We start from the raw sequence: 16122 nt of genomic DNA, 5'->3' as shown, positions 1-16122 counted from the left end.
TTCGCATCGACGCCACAGCTGTTAGCGCTTCGGTACTGGACAGCACTCAAAGGCGCTACACTCGGCACCCCTTTACTGTCAACTAGTCCCATAATAAAAGATACGTTAGATTTCCGCGACGCCTTCAGCAACGGAGCTAGCAGACGCCAGCGGCCGGCGTCAAGGCCGGCGCGTCACGGCCGGTCTCGATGCACGCGATTGAGCGAGCGAGCGCGTCAAAGGAGCGCGCCCTACGTCATCATGATGCTGCCGCTCTTCGCGCTCGCATTGGCTCCCACTTCCCGTCGTTGCGTTTGCCGCGAGCGGCCCATCATTGCCATCTTGCAGGTTGGACGCAGGCGGCGAGCTGCGATCGGACGCTGCGGCGCCGTTCGCAACTTCGCGCCGCGATGAATCGCGCTCGCTTTTCTTTCCACGCATTTAGACCGTTTGTCTAGTCGAATGGCGCGAATCGAGCATGACCGGCCACTTTTCCCTATCCAAAACACTGTGGTTTTCTGGCATCGCAAAACGCGAGGAAAACTCTATTTTCGTGTGGATTCTGTCGCGGGGAACACCAGGAATGCTCTTCTGACCGAGATTAACAGTTCGGGCGCGGTGCACCATGGAATTTGGCCCCGCTGAGCAGGGGACACTCGGCACTCTCTTGGTGCACATTACTAGGCAGGTCATCGATTGTGGGTTTGGTACTTTTGTGGCCTGTTCTATGCCTGCATGAGTCTAATTCGTTGGCGGTATTAATTTGGCACTGCATGCGCAAAGGGTCGCCGCCACGGCGGCGATTCCTACACTCAGCGGCGGCGATGCCTCCGCTTGCCACTTCGCTCTAAGCGGGACAAGCTCTTCGTGCGCTTCGAGTAATGCGGCTTAAAATGCATGCGTTTGGGTCGGGACCGGAAGAAATTTCGAATAAAGCGATATTTCGAGTAAAGTGATTTTGTTATAGCGAGGGATTACTGTACTTGCTGCACGCCAGACCGAACTCGTCAGTACACAATACACCCCGCCAGCACGTGATTGCCCAGCCTTACTGCTGGGATTCGCCTCTAATCTGGCATATCTGACCTTGGCCAGTGCCCTTGCGCATTCCGGAAATGGCAGGCCATAGAGGTGTTGCTGAAGAGCTTTACCAGTGGCCGAGTTAAATCACGAGAGATGCACGACCATGTTTACAGATTCCTTTTATAGCTGTGCTTATGTCACACAATACAACACGGAGTGAGCGTCACAAGTGTGTGCGAGTCATGACAGGTGGCGGAGGCCTCAGGAGAAATTCAATAAGCGAGAGTGAGAGGGCAGGAAGGCACTGCAGTCCCTCATCTGTGGCTGATGTCTCTTTCCTGCAGGGTTCTGCTTCCAAGAAGGAGTTCTACAGCCGCAACCACCGCTGGACCGAGGGCCTCATCTCTGCGGCCAAGGTCGTCGGACTCGGGGCCAAGTTCCTCGTGTGAGTGAACTAAGCCCACCCGACTGTCGGGGTGACCCTTTCAGGCTGTGGTTGCGGCTTGTGTACTGGGCCTGATCAGAGAGTGCCTTAAAATCTTACCCGTTTACATTGGTCTGGTCAAATTTCTCTTGCTGCAAGGTTTTGTGTGCAAGCATTTGGGAGGTGTAGGTGGCAGCAAAGCTTTTCCTTTGGAAGGAGCGAACGTTTGGAAAGTGGCAGTTTGTCAGGTTGCATTGGGAGGACTGGGGTATGTGTGACGGTTTGCGTTGCCATTGCTTTGCATTTGTGTGCTCCAGCAGAGCCGATTTTTGTGTGGCGAACTGCAAAGGCTGCATGGCAAGAGGCTTGCAATCATCATTTCCACAATATCAGTGAAAACAGCGCCTGGCAACGGCAAACAACTATTTTTACAACTAGTTGTGGGAGCAGCTGTTTTATAGCAAATGACTAGAATTCCGTGTAATGAAAAAATACAAGTGGTTATGGTGCTCGACTGCTGACCCAAAAGACGCGGGTTCGATCCCGGCCGCGGCGGCTAGAATTTCTTTGGAGGAGAAATTCTAGAGGCCCGTGTACTGTGCAATGTCTGTGCACATTAAAGAACCCCAGGTGGTCGAAATTTCCGGAGCCCTTCACTACGGCGTCTCTCATAGCCTGAGTCGCTTTGGGACGTCAAACCCCATAAACCAAACCAAACCGATACAAGTGGTAGCTATTCAGTAAAGACTGTTGCCGGGCTAGCTGGTGCTGCTTGCAAAAAGCCACTACATCGACGGGACAGAGATGAAGATGAGGTGCCAGTGGCTGTTGTCTCGTTCTCTGTCTCGTCAGTGTAGTGCCTTTTTTTCTTCTATGGTAGTTGTTGAGGACGTGGTTGGCAACCAGAAAACCTGTGAATGTCTCTTATTGCCACCCACTGTGGTGTAGTCAAGCAGGGCAGTTCCGAGCACATTGTGAACTGAAGGAGGAGTAGTTGATGTGCACCAAACAGGTGCATCCACCTGTGCAAGCGAAACAGGAAAACGCGCCATGCATTCTAGTGCTGTGCACAGCTATGCAAGCTGTTGCAGGGATTAGAGGGTCCACATTTGTACTGAAGCCTCGATGTAAAACTGCCCGTTGACGTTGCTGTGTCAGATTTTTACATTTCCTTGGAAAAAGTTTGAAGACGTTCTTCAGGTGTGTTCATGTGTGTGTGATGGATTGGAGACGCCGGAAAAGCTTTTGCTGCTGTGAGCTTTAAGTTTGCACCTGTGAGTAGGTAGCGGTCAGCGAGCTGCATTGATAGCTTAGAATTCAGCCTGTTTGAATTGTTGACGGTGATTGTTACCGCCTGTTCTACTGTGTTTTTATGTTTATTTGTTTGTGTTTTCGCTTCTTATTGTGCTATTTATATGTACGTGTGACTTGGCCCACTCCTGTAGGAGCCTGAAGAAGGCTCACAGTATTACTAAATAAAAAAAAAACTAACCATCCATAGACAGGGCAGTGCCAGCCACTCCTGCTTGAAGCAGTGACTGTGACGCTGAACTTTCAGCAAACTGTTCTGGTGGAAGTCCTTGTGGTGTACCACCCGTGGCTGAGATGCCTTCTTTACCCACCCCCAATTTGCAATGCAGGGATGCAGCGGACCGTGTGGTGTCCAGTGGTGGTGGCAAGTTTGAGGAGTTGGTGGTGGCCAGCCAAGAGATTGCGGGTGCCACTGCACAGCTCGTGGTGGCTTCGCGGGTGAAGGCGGACCGTGGCTCAGCCCGGTTGGCCGCCCTGGGAACAGCTTCCCGGGGGGTGTCGCAGGCGACGGGCAACGTGGTGGCCACCGCCAAGGCCTGTGCCCACCTCATTGAGGAGTCAGGTGACTGCTCTCTCGCCTTCTCTCGCTTCCTTCACAGTGAGGGGTGTGCATCACCTCCAAGCTGTCAACGCTTCTGTGATGACACAACTCAAAACTCCAACACACGACTCCAACACCAACAACTCCAACACCAGCAACTTTTATCCATCTGCTCTTCCATCCTTTCCGGTCTCCCCCTCTGTCGTTGTGCACCCAATGTCCTCCTGTATTCATCCTCGCAACTGCAAGGCTCACTAGCGCCCTCTCCCGCAGCATTGCCTGCAGCTTTGTTGGAGGGGAGATGCCTTCACCTCCACACCGTCCTTGAATTCAAAGTGAATAACAACAACTAGAATAACTCTAGTTTTCAACACCTACTGATACCTCATGGTATACCCTGGTTCCCTACTGGTATAATATCATGTAAGGTTTATTGGTTTATGGGGGTTTTAACGTCCCAAAGCAACTCAGTCTATGAGGGACGCCGTAGTGGAAGGCTCCAGAAATTTCGACTAGAGCACTGCACGGGCCTCAATTTCAGGCCCAAGCCCGGCCCGGGCCCGGGCCCGAGACCTGAAGACCGAGCCCGGCCCAGGCCCGCGGCTTCAAGCCCGGGCCCGGCCCAGGCCCGCTAAATTATCGCTCTAGCGAGCCCGGCCCGGCCCGTGAATCCCGGAGTGAAGCCCAGCCCGGGCCCGGCCCAGCCGTTTCGCAGTAACGCTTGAGGCATACTGCTCACTCTGAGCAAATAGACTGCTACTAGACCGATAAGAAACCGGCCGACTGGCTTGCAGCAAGTTGGTTCTTTTTGACCCAGAAGGAAGTGATTAAGAGTAGTGCTCGCCAGGCCCTCTATTGGACACTGATCTCGTGTAGGTGCGCAAAGATAAACTCGGAAGTTCCGAGAGCCAAATAAAAAGGGCTGCATACGCGCGTAATAGACCACTTTGCATTCTCCCATGATTTTAATGAGTTATATTTTGCCCCCCGCGAAGTATAAACATTAAAGCTGCCCAGCAAGCAGTAGGATGACATTTTTTTAGTGAACGCGATCTCATAGGTTGAACTCATAGCCGAACTGGTCGTCTTTCGGCAGAAACGAAAAGCTAAAAGGCTTGAGTATTTCACGGCGTGTGTTTTGAGATTATAAGCTTCCTAAACTAATATGTCCTTCCCGAATGCATTTGTAATAGTGTATGGGCATGTTCTGGGATGACGAACGTCAATGGCCAATTAAGACCGGTTAAATTTTACTCTTGCTGGTGGAGCAGAGGATAACACGCAAACCGTGTGATAACTTGCAGGGCAAAACACTTGTCATGTCAACCAGGCTGAAGAAGCAAGGAGGAATAGATGTGGTTATGTGATGAGATTTGCAAACTCTCGCGAGCTTTTGTGGCTATTTCATTTACGAGACGTTCGGTCAGCTGATCAACAAGAAAACCAAACGCGCTTTAGTTTGTGAATTTTCTCACATGAGAAAAATACAGCTGTAAAATAAAAGCTATGTTTTGGGGGCTTAAGGGCCAAACGGGAGTCAGGCTGTGAGAGACACCGAAGCATAGGGCTCCGTATCATTCCGACCACCCGGGTTTCTTCAACGAGCAAGGATACTACAAAGTACATGGCTGTCTTGCTTGCCGCCTAAATATAAATTCGGCCGCCGAGGCTAGCAGCAAACCCTGGTTCCCCGGCTCAGTAATCAAGCGCCTTGACCCCTAAGCACCGCGGCGTGGAAATAAGGAAATAAATAAGTCAAAGAATAAAGCTTAGTTTTTTTCTCAGCCCGTACTATAACCCATAGCTCATCCGCGCCGCTGCTTCTATGCCGCAATTGTGTACTTCACTCTGCAATAGTGAATGAATAGTCGGGCACCAGCCGTTTCTATACGGGCCCAAGCCCGGCTCGGGTCCGCAGCTTTAACTCTTTCGGGACCGCGGTCCGGATATCGTGCAAAAATGCACGATCAAATTCCGCGCGCTTTGCAGCTCAAAATGCTCGCGCTGGAACACGTGTCGCCATCTAGTGAGGTTGTCGAACACCTCTAGTTTTCGTTTTGGCGTAGTTTGCCTCTCTCACGGCAGGCAGCGACCTAGGAGAGATTTTAATCTTAGGCGCGGCGGCGGCCGAGATTGGGAAGCACGGCGTCGACGTCGCGTCAGGCCGCGCGAAAAAAAAAGCGTGTGTCGCGCTATTCAGCTGCTTCGACTGCGGATTTTTCTGATCCGACGAGCAGCGAAGAGTCTGAAGAGGAGTTTTCGAGCTCCGACTTCAGTTCAGAGAGTGATGCAGCATTGCCATCACCAGGACCGTCAACTAGTGTCCGAAGGTGAGTACATAGTTTCAGTTTCCGCTTGCTCTTGTGTATTTACGCGGGATCACTATATGTTCTCGTTATTTTTTTCTGTTTGGTAGGGTTTCCACAACCTACGGGAACGACTTCCTGCCCCCACGGCAGAAGCGTATCCAGTTTTCTCCCAGGCGGGAGCCTGGTGTACATCTCACAGAAGATGTGGGTGTGGCGCTCAGAAGCACCACAAAGAGATTTCTGACCGCCCTGGACTTTTTTTTTCTTTTTTTCACGGCCGAAGTAATCGAGACGATTTGCCAAAACACCAATAAATATGCTTGGATGAAGATTTTGGAGAAGCCCACTCATGCCCGTCCAGATGGGTCTTGGGAAGAGGTCACTCCAAGTGAAATGATAAAGTTCATTGGCCTTGTAATTTATATGGGCATCTTGAAAGCGCCACGAATCAAACTCTACTGGAATGTGGGAAGCATTTACAGTGGTCTGCTGCCACCACGAATTATGCCGCGGCGTCGCTTCATTGCGCTCCTTGCGATGCCACACGTCGCTGACCTGGACGATGCAACGCAGCTATCGAAAGGAAAGCTTCGCTTTGTGTGGTGGCTTCTGGAGCACATGAACAAAGTGTCGGCAAAGCTCTTTCAACCTCACTGAGACCTCTCTGTGGATGAGCGGATGGTGAAATCCAAAGGCAGATCAGGGATACGCCAATACATCAAGGACAAAGTGACCAAGTGGGGCTACAAGTTGTGGGTGCTTGCCGACCCTGACACCGGGTATACAGTGCAGTTTGCTGTATACACAGGCAAGCGCGAGCAGCCAGGCCCCCACGGGTTGGCTTTTGATGTAGTTTGCCAGTTGTGTGCAGAATACTTTGATCAGGGGTATAGAATATTTATGGACAACTTTTACACCTCAACGCACCTGTTCAGTCACCTCCTCGACCGGAAAACATTGGCTTGTGGAACTACATGAAAAGACCGCCGGGGATTCCCTGCTGAATTGAAGGATGCGCGCTGGGAAAAAAAAGCTAAAAGAGGTGAAATTAGATGGTTGCGCGACCAAGAAATTCTCTATTTACAATGGAAAGACCGACGACTGGTAAATATGATGAGCACAATCCACACAGCCAACGAGACAGTCACCGCAAAAAGAAGACAAAAAAGTGGAAGTACCTGGACCCAAATTTCTATCCCAAAGCCTTTGCTAATTCATGATTATAATTCTGGAATGCTTGGAGTAGATAAATCAGACCAGATGATTGGCTATTACAATGTACTGATGCGTAGCGTCCGCTGGTGGAAGACCCTCTTCTTCCACTGCATCGACATTGCATGCGTGAACAGTTTCATACTGTTCCAGGAATACCGAAAGTTACACCCAGAAGTCCCTGAGCTGGCCAGAAATGCTTCCTTCGACCATTTGGCTTTCCGAGAGGAACTGATCCAACAGCTTCTTCAACTTGAAGGATCCAAGCAAGCTCGTGCTCCTCCACCACCACCCGCAAAGCCCCCCCTTCACAAGCCCGAAAAAGTGGAGAGACGCAAAAATTGCAAGCTGTGCTATCAGCAAACAAAAAGTGAAGTGAAAACCACGGTTTTCTGCAGTGACTGTAATGCACATTTGTGCTTCAATGCTTCGCGCAACTGCTTCGTCGCGTGGCACAGCGAGCGGGCACAGAAGTGAGTCGTGAACAGTGGTGTGAGAAATCACACACACAAAAAAAATGTACACAAGTGTGCAATGTTTTTTTGCCTCAGAGTTATTATAGAGGTATTGTAGCACATTTTGTATATTCTGGAATTTTTTTAGTGCTGTTTTTTACTTTCATATGTAAAAATTTCCAACTTTTTTTTCTTTCCTTGAAGTAAAAATTTGTATTTTCAGATTTTTTTTTATATCATATAGTTTGTTCAGTTATTTCAATTTTTGTACAATAAAAGCCCAATCATTTACCTTCATTATGATATATGTTTCAACAAGATAGTGCAAAAATTTTGTTGAATAAAAAATATTTTCAAACATGTATCAGAATTGCCTTCTTTTGGGCGGTCCCGAAAGGGTTAAGCCCGAGCCCGGCCCAGGCCCGCAACTTCAGGCCCGGGCCCGGCCCGGGCCCGGCAAAACAGATCATGTCCGGCCCGGCCCGGCCCGGGCTTTCGGGCTTTCGGGCTGGCCCGAGCCCGTACAGTGCACTAATTTCGACCACCCGGGGTTCTTTAATGTGCACTGGCATCGCACAGCACACGGGCCTCTAGAATTTCGCCTTCATCGAAATTCAGCAACCGGGGCTGGGATCGAACCTGCGTCTTTCGGGTCAGCATCCGAGCGCCGTAACCACTGAGCCACCACTCATGTAACGGCCGTACCCATGCCTGGGCCACACCCCTGTTTTGGTCTAGATGGTTGAGAAAAAAAGCACTGTTATACGTTGCTTTTTTTTTAAATTCCTGTATGGGCTGCACCTTCAAAATTCATACCCAAATTTAGAAAAAAAAGGGGGCGGCCCTTACACAAGTTTATGCGGTATTCATATTCATGAATAATTAAAACGTTCAATAATTAATGGTGCAAATGTGCCCTTAGGTGTCAGCATTAACATCGATGAGAATTTCTTATGCCATGGCACTGTGCCGAGGTGGTCTCTGCCAAATGGTGCTACTTATTTTAGAGCACAGCTTTTGGGCACCCATTTCTGACTATGAAGTTGTTGGCGATGGCGGCGTAACTGGCAGAGCTATAGCAAAACAAAGAGCACGGCGAAGGGCAAAATTAGGGCAGGATGAAAGGAAGGGCAAGGATGAAAAAGCAGAGAAGAGAGTGGTGGTGGAAGAATGTGTAGGCCACTCGCCCTTTGTCACGCTCCAAACGTAGACGCATTCTGAGTGGGGTCGGTGTTCCTTCAGGGGAAATGCGCATGTTCACTGCAGTGGCGAGACAAATTTTGAAAAGAAGAATAGAGGAGCGATGCATCAGTGAGCATCTGAAGCAGCATGCAGCTTGGCTTGGCTGGCTGGCTGGGATGGTGGTGATCATGCACAGTTGATGGTATGATGATCATCATGACGGCCTTCTCTTGCTTAGCCGTCCAAGTTGATTGGTATAAGACTAGCAGCATCCAAATTAACGAATGTCCAACACCATTTGCAGTCAAACCCCGCAATAACGAAACCGCCGGGGAAGGAAAACCTTTTCACTGTCGTGAGAATTTCGCTGTCGCGGAAATGGACAAATAAGCACACCCATTACCTTCCAGAACCAAAATTTAATGAAAAAAGTCACTTATTTTGCTCTGCTTGACATTGCTGTGCAGGAGCTTGACGACTCTGGCTTCGCCGCTTGATAAGCTATGCATAGCTTCGTCGTCGTCGTGGTCGCCGAGAAAAGTGCGGATAACATCGAAGTCATTAACCAGATCACGCGAGCTTACTTGCTTACCTTGTGCTTGGTATTCGCAATCTTCATCGTCACTCGCCTCATTTCCTTTGCGCACATTGTCGATAATAGCGTCGTCGCTGAATTCCTCGTGCACGATCAAGTCGGCATCCACACACAAAAAGTCCTCCAGTTCAGCAGCCTCTGGCACCATTGCATCGACACTGCGAAGCGCATTCCATGCTTCGGTTAGTGGCTGCAGATCGTCACCGTTTGCAGCTTCCGGTTCTGCCAAGGCGTGCTGACCAGCTGCGAAACCGGCGTGCCTGAAGCAGTTCTGGACAAGCGTGGCCGAAGTAGCAATCCACGCGCCGCCAAGCATCTCCAGCGCCATGAAGAGGTCAATTTCCGTCGGTCGCTTCATTTCGATGTTTAGCAGCATCCGCTGGATGAGCCTTGCTCGGTACGCAGACTTCACACTTGTAATAACCCCCTGATCAAGAGGTCGGATAACGGATGTGCAGTTCGCAGGGAGAAAAAAACAACCGTACGCTCGTCAGGGCAACGTCTTCATTGTGGTGCGCACTGCAGTTGTCCAAAAAAAGGCAGATGGATCTGCCCTGCTTTCGCATGTCCGTATCAAAGGCTTCCAGTCAGCTTGAGAATATTGTGCACGGCATCCACGCTTTTTGGTTTGCAGTGTACTGGACCGGAAGCTTTCGGTTACCTTTAAAACACCGTGGCGTCTTGCTCAGGCCGATCACGAGGAGGGGGCGCTTGTCAGATCCATCCATGTTTGAGCATAAAAGAATGGTGACCCGCTTTGTGCTCAGCTTGCCGCCATGGCATTTTTTTCCTTTCAGGTCTAGCGTTTTTGAAGGCAACATTTCACAGAAGAAGCCAGTTTCGTCCGCATTATAAATTTCGGAGGGCTCGTACTCGTCCATCATGCCTTCGTAACTTTCCTGCATCCAGGACGATGCTGCTTCAGCGTCGACACTTACACACTCCCCCGACAACACTTTGGAGACGATGCAGTGCCGCGCTTTAAATCGACTTAGCCATCCGGCGCTCGCCTTAAAGTTGTCGTGCCCCAGAATGCACGCAAAGTCAATCGCCTTTTGCTGCAGAAGGCTTCCAGACAAAGGCACCTTGTTCGCTCTGTTGTTCGGGAACCACTGAAATACGGCTTTGTCCACGTCTTCGTAGACCGGCGTTGCCAAAGTCTTGTTCTGAGCGCACGCGCCGTTATGGAGTGCCACCATGATGCCATTCTTTGATTTCAGAATCATAGAAAGTGAGCTGCACGGGATACTGAACTCCTCCGCAATGTCCGTCTTCTTTCTGCCTTTTTCAGCTTCGGCGATGATTGCAGCCTTTTCCTGCAGCGTCAAAAACTTGCGCTTCTTTACAGGAGGCGACATGTTTCCGGCGGTCAAAAAAACAACAAAAAACACTGTACACAAGCAAGTCACGGGCGGCATACTGAAAACTGCGCAAAAAACGAAGACACAGAACGAGAAGGCACGGCACGGGCGCAGACTATCAACTGAATTTTTATTCACGTGAAGAGGCCTGTATAAGTATCTTCTGCCCACAGTGAGACAAGCACAAAAACACAACAACCGCGAAAATCAACCCAAAACACAACCACCCACTATCCCTTCGCGTGCACCATGATGCAGCCGTCAATTACACTTACAAAAAACTGCGCACAAACAAAATCACGACAACCTTAACGGTCACGCTGATACCACGCCAAAGACCCATATCGCCTGCTCGCCTTAAGAAAACTGGCCAAAAAGGTTATCTCCCTATCAAGCAAGGCCACAGATGGTGATACCACACAGGAATCCGAGTCTTTCTTGATTAGGTAAGCCTCCACCATCTCCCTGCATACCTGATCGCTATGTTTGAACAAGACTCTGGTCCTTTTCAAATGAGGGTAGCACTTTTCGCAACCCTTGCAATGCATGGCGAGATTGGAGGAAGCCGCGCCCTTCAACGACCTACGATGCTCCGCCATCCGCTCGTTTACACAACGACCCGTCTGGCCGATGTACTTTTTTCCGCGCGAGAACGGCACTTCGTAAACAAGTCCAGTGTTACACTCTGTGAACCTAGTTTCCTTCCTGTACGCTACCGAACAACCAGTTCCAGCACGACTGCCCTCAGACTCTAGCTTTTTACGCACAGCACTACAAATCCGCGCAAGCTTATTTTTGGCCGTGAAAATCACGTCCACTCCGTACCTCGCCCCCACTTTCTTGAGCCGGTGTGAAATTCCATGGACGTACGGAATTCCCACCACACGTCTCCGTCCCTCATCCTGCTTTTTATTGGAACCACTACTCCCCTTCTTGGCCAGGATCTTTTCGGAGATCTGAGCCAACAACTGCTCCGGAAACCCGGCTTCCTTCAGTCTCTCCACCTGTGCCAGGAAGCTAGCCTCAACTTTGTGGTTACAGGACTTCGCAAGGGACGCTTTTAAGCAGGACGTGGCTATACCAGCCTCGACTATTTTGGAATGGCCCAAGCTAAAGTTCAGCAGTGGCTTCTTCGTTCTAGGGTGATATTCCCAACACACACCATTATCCAGGTACTTGATACTGAGGTCTAGAAACTGGAGGGTATCCGAGCTGGGCATCTCGAAAGTGAATCTGAGGCCGCCACCAGCATCTTTGAACATTTTTACGACGTCCGGAACCGCCCTGGGAGAGTTTGACTTCAAAATGATCAAAAAATCATCGACAAAGCGGAAAACTCTAAGCGCTTGATCACCAAGATCCTCCGCCAGAACCTGATCCATCCTGCTCAGATAAATATCGCTCAATACAGGTGCAACCCGGGAGCCGATGCAAACACCCGACTTCTGGACGTACACCTTACCGCCCCACCCAACAAAGGTCGATTCCAAGTAAAAAGAAAGCAGTTCTAGGAAACTCTCTGTTGAAACACTGCATTCTGCCATAAACACCAACTCGTCATTGTCTTTAACAATGCAGTCTTTCACTCTCTTCATCAGCCGAGGATGGGGCAGCGAATAAAGCAAGTCTTCCACATCGATGCTGAAGGCGCAGTACTTTTTTCTGTCCAGCGCTGACAGGAACTCAACCACATTTTCAGAGTTGTTCACCAAGAAGGGGTCCAAAAGATTGAGTGATCTCAAGTGCCTCTGTAGAAACCCCGACACAACATGCTGCCATGTATCCTGCTCAGAAATGATTGCCCTGAGAGGGACGCCCGGCTTGTGAGTCTTTGCCGTAAAGAATAAGTCCAGAACCGTACCTTTACCATTCTTGACGGCCGTAGCCAGTCCTTCAAGGTTGCTTCCTTGCAGCAGTGCCACGGCTTGCTTTTTGATGGCAGCGGACAGAGGACAAAGAACCCTTCCTTGTCCGAGAGGAGAGGCCTCAAGCCCTCAGCGACCAAATAGTTCACCAACCCTTCCACTCGCCTTGGTGTCTTTTCCCTTCCACGGTCCACCACAATTGCAGAGCACTCCTCCACGCATCTAGGTTTGTCTGCCTCGGGAACAGCCCTGGGGACAGAACGCGAGAGCGACAACCGCTCTAGTGGCGTCATGGCAGGCTCAAAGCAGAACTTTGGTCCCAGCTCCCGCGCTTGGTCCCGCGCTTGTGCAAGCGCGAATTCGGCTTGCACAAGGCGGACGGCGAGATCGGCAAGATAGCGTGGTCAGCGCACTAGCGAAAAGAAAAAAAAAAGGGGGGGGGTTCCTTGCTCTTCCCCGGTTGGCCGGCGGTGTCGTCACGTGAAACGTCACATGCGTGCGTAGTCGCCAACAGACGGGCTAGCAAAAAGCCGCTTTCAGCGGGCAAAAAAAAAATTGCTTTGCTATCATCATCATTGCCGAACCAACCGAAAGTAAACAAAAATGGCTGCGCCGGTGCTTGTTGGCATGTGAAATGAACGGGCCCGACTTGTCGGATGAGTATGCTGCTGCAGTTTTGCCCATTCTATGTTCCCGACTGGCTGATGTGCCGAAAAAAGGTTGCAGATCACTACCTCAAACTTTCGTTAATGCGGGACTCTTTTAAAAACCGTTCGCTGTTGAGAGGGAAGAAATGCATTGAACCCTATGGGAGTTCGCCGGGGGCGCCAGAATTTTTCGTTGCCGCGAGAATTTCGTTCTTGAGTGCTCTTGTTATTGAGGGGTTCAACTGTACTTGCATGGGCATTTGCAAGGCCCGTGCCGACAATCCAAATTCTCCGGACTATCAAATGAGCTGTGGCCGAAATGGCGAGGTTCTACCATCCCAGTGCTAAATTGAAGGACAAGGTGACCTTCCCGCTCGGGGCATCTTGCCTCGTTGTTGAAATGATTTGTGAATGTTGTGGCACGCTTATTCAAGCAACACTTACAAGAGGGATGCACTGCATATTTCTCGTTGTTACTTCTTATTAGTGCATTATTGCTCATTCACTGGCACTGAAATGGCAAACAATGTAATCAATGCTTCTGTCGGGTGGAAAATTTGTCCGGCCAAGGGTGTTCTTTGCATGCAAGAACAAATTGCACTTGTAAGCCAGCACTTCTCGTTATACGACTGTCTTGGACATCGACAGCAGTATGCGACAGGCAGGGAGGTACTGAGAAACTGCTAAGAAGAAGCATTTACCTAGATGAAGCAGTGGCCGCAAATCTAGACCATGAGGGAGAAATAACTGAGGGAACTGAAATGCTTACCACTGTTCTTGGCATGCATTTTGGATGCGACAGGTGGCAGTTCTCTTCTTGCTGCCTTTGTCTCTTTAAGAAAATGTGAAGACTGTCAAATTAATTCACTGTCTCCTCTGGGAGTGTGCCACCCTTTATGTCGGATACTGAGATGCTCGTGATTGCTGTTTGCACAGTTGTGAGATGAGCTTCCTGCACTGTCCGTAATAAGACGAATACAGAGCTACGCCGCTCAAGCTGCCATGATCTGGAGTACCCCAAGCTTGGAAGCTGTCTTGCTTCCATGGCAGGCAATGCCTCAGCTCCAAGGGACTTCTGACTGACTGGCTTTTTCTTTGCCCTCTTGCATTTCAGAGGTGCTCGACTTCTCCAGGCTCACTCTACACCAGGCCAAGAGGCTAGAAATGGAATCCCAGGTGGGTCCTGGTGTTGCACTCTTTTTTTTTTTTTTTTTTCTCCAAGGATTTCGCAAAGCAAACCATATTGTCAGTTGTGGAGTTTAATGTCGTGTCACCACAGGTGGAACATGTGCACATTGTAAAAATCGGGGCAGGGCATTCTCATTTGGACTGTTGAGTAGCTTCTTGCGGTAGCGAAGCGTTCTTGTGTCGCAGCTGAGCAGCTCTAAGCACTGGCCAACCTGTTGAAGTCGGTTTGAACAGGGATGGTAAATTAGTCTGCTGTGTTTAACTACAGCTGTCAAAATGCTGCCCAGCACCAAGAGGTGTGGACTGGGAAGGGACAGCCGGCCTGCTCCTATTGTGGTACAGAATGGCTTTGAAAGCTGCTCTGGGCGTGGATACAAAGTTCTGCCTTCTGTGCATGCTTATAAATGCGTTTTAGAGGTCAGAACTTGGGTGCTTTGACATACGGGCTGTCAAAGACAGCTGTCTGTAGAGGAAAAGGCTTGCCTATAGGCAAGTGATCCTTCTTCACCTTTGATTGTTTTCCGTGGTTTGTCAACCTTGATCATGAAGGACGACCTTCTTGTGGCATTCCTAGTTCAATAGTCTCTTCCTTTCCAGTAGAATCTCATTAATTCAAACTTACAAGCGCGCGTTAATGACATCCCAGTTGAAATCAGGACGAAGAAATGGGCTTGGGCAGGGCATGTAATGCGAAGGAAAGATAACCGCTGGTCCTTAAGGGTAACGGAGTGGATTCCAAGAGAGGGCAAGCATAGCAGGGGGTGGCAGAAAGTTATGTGGGTGGATGAAATTAAGAAATCTGCGGGAATAAGGTGGCCGCAACTGGCGCAGGACAGGGTTAATTGGAGAGACATGGGTGAGGCCTTTGACCTGCAGTGGGCGTAGTCAGGCTGATGATGATGATGATGACCTGATTTGACCTTTCAGTCCAGTGGAACTGACGCTTCATCAACATCCAGTGTGATGCAAATGCTGCTGTGACTTCGAACTCCACTTGGTTCCAGCACTCTTCTGGCCTTGTTTGCGGGAACACAAGCATGGGGGGGGGGGTGGCAGGTGCTGCCCAGCAGCCTCTTCCCTCACCCTCACTCTTTTTGGCAGGTGCGTGTGCTGGAGCTGGAGAGCAGCCTGGAGCGGGAGCGGCTGCAGCTGGCGGGCCTCCGCAAGCGCCACTACCATCTGGCCGGGGCCAGCGAGGGATGGGACACACCCGAGGTGACTCAACGTTGAGCATGCTCTCCGAGGTGGACTACCGTTGTGTGCTTCCCTCTGAGGTCTAGCGAGACGGCTTTTGCCACTGGAGGCTGGGTGACATCTTTCTCCAAACTTTTTTTGCACCTGCGAAACAGGAGCATCTGGCTGTGAGACTCCTGACACCGGACGGTACCGGTGTGGATACCTGACAGCTCCTCAATGCAGAGCATATTGCCACCTATCATTGTAGTGTCCGTTCGTTCGCTCAAGGCTGCAGGAAAGGCGTGTTATCATTTTTGTTCATGACGCGAGAAGCAACCGAACTAATCTCGATTGATCGCAGCCATGAAGAGCTGCATCTACGTTTTTCCAAATTACTGTAGTTGATCTTGACCTGTTATCTGGAAGTTTCCTTGCGAGCTTTGAACTGAGCGATGCAGCGAGTGGTGGGCATTCGTATTTCGACGACTGCCGAGCACGCTTGTTGCTTAAGCTGCCGCTGAGTGATTCAGTTCTTTTGCGGGTGCAAGTCAGCCCAAATAAAGAGCTTCGTTTGCAAGTCTTTGTTGCTGTCTTCCTGACCGCTGGACTGCCGTCACTACAACATAACAGTATGCTCTGCCACCAGGCCGTAATGCTGAGAATTCTTATTTATTCATTCACGATGCCTACAGGCTCCTATATGAAGCGGTGCACAAGTGGAGTTCACGAAGGCAACAGTAGTAAAGGAGCAGTAGATAAAGCAGTGTAGAAAAAAATTTACTTTTTATTGCTACACAAATCAACAATGAAGTTCCACAATTGAACAGGATAATGCTAGTTCATAAAGATTGCAA

General features: G+C 50.0%; 1 protein-coding gene across 3 annotated transcripts in view; it reads left to right on the top strand.

The window, feature by feature from the left end:
• LOC149361529 (huntingtin-interacting protein 1-like) overlaps window positions 1-16122 on the top strand; it is a 121026-nt gene that overhangs the window by 89839 nt on the left and 15065 nt on the right. For all 3 annotated transcript variants that reach the window (XR_016288965.1, XM_089572700.1, XM_089572701.1), the window contains 4 exons: window positions 1347-1447; window positions 3067-3299; window positions 14019-14080; window positions 15194-15307. Coding sequence is in view for 2 of the 3 variants with exons in the window: in XM_089572700.1 (XP_089428826.1) it covers window positions 1347-1447; window positions 3067-3299; window positions 14019-14080; window positions 15194-15307 (510 nt within the window). In the remaining variant the exon portion in view is untranslated. The remainder of the gene's footprint in view (window positions 1-1346; window positions 1448-3066; window positions 3300-14018; window positions 14081-15193; window positions 15308-16122) is intronic.

This window comes from Amblyomma mixtum, chromosome 2 (genome assembly GCF_055824585.1).
Source record: "Amblyomma mixtum isolate Tamu chromosome 2, ASM5582458v1, whole genome shotgun sequence".
NCBI lineage: Eukaryota > Metazoa > Arthropoda > Arachnida > Ixodida > Ixodidae > Amblyomma > Amblyomma mixtum.
The sequence above is the reverse complement of the archived record's forward strand: the minus strand, read 5'-3'. Positions and strand labels throughout refer to the sequence as shown.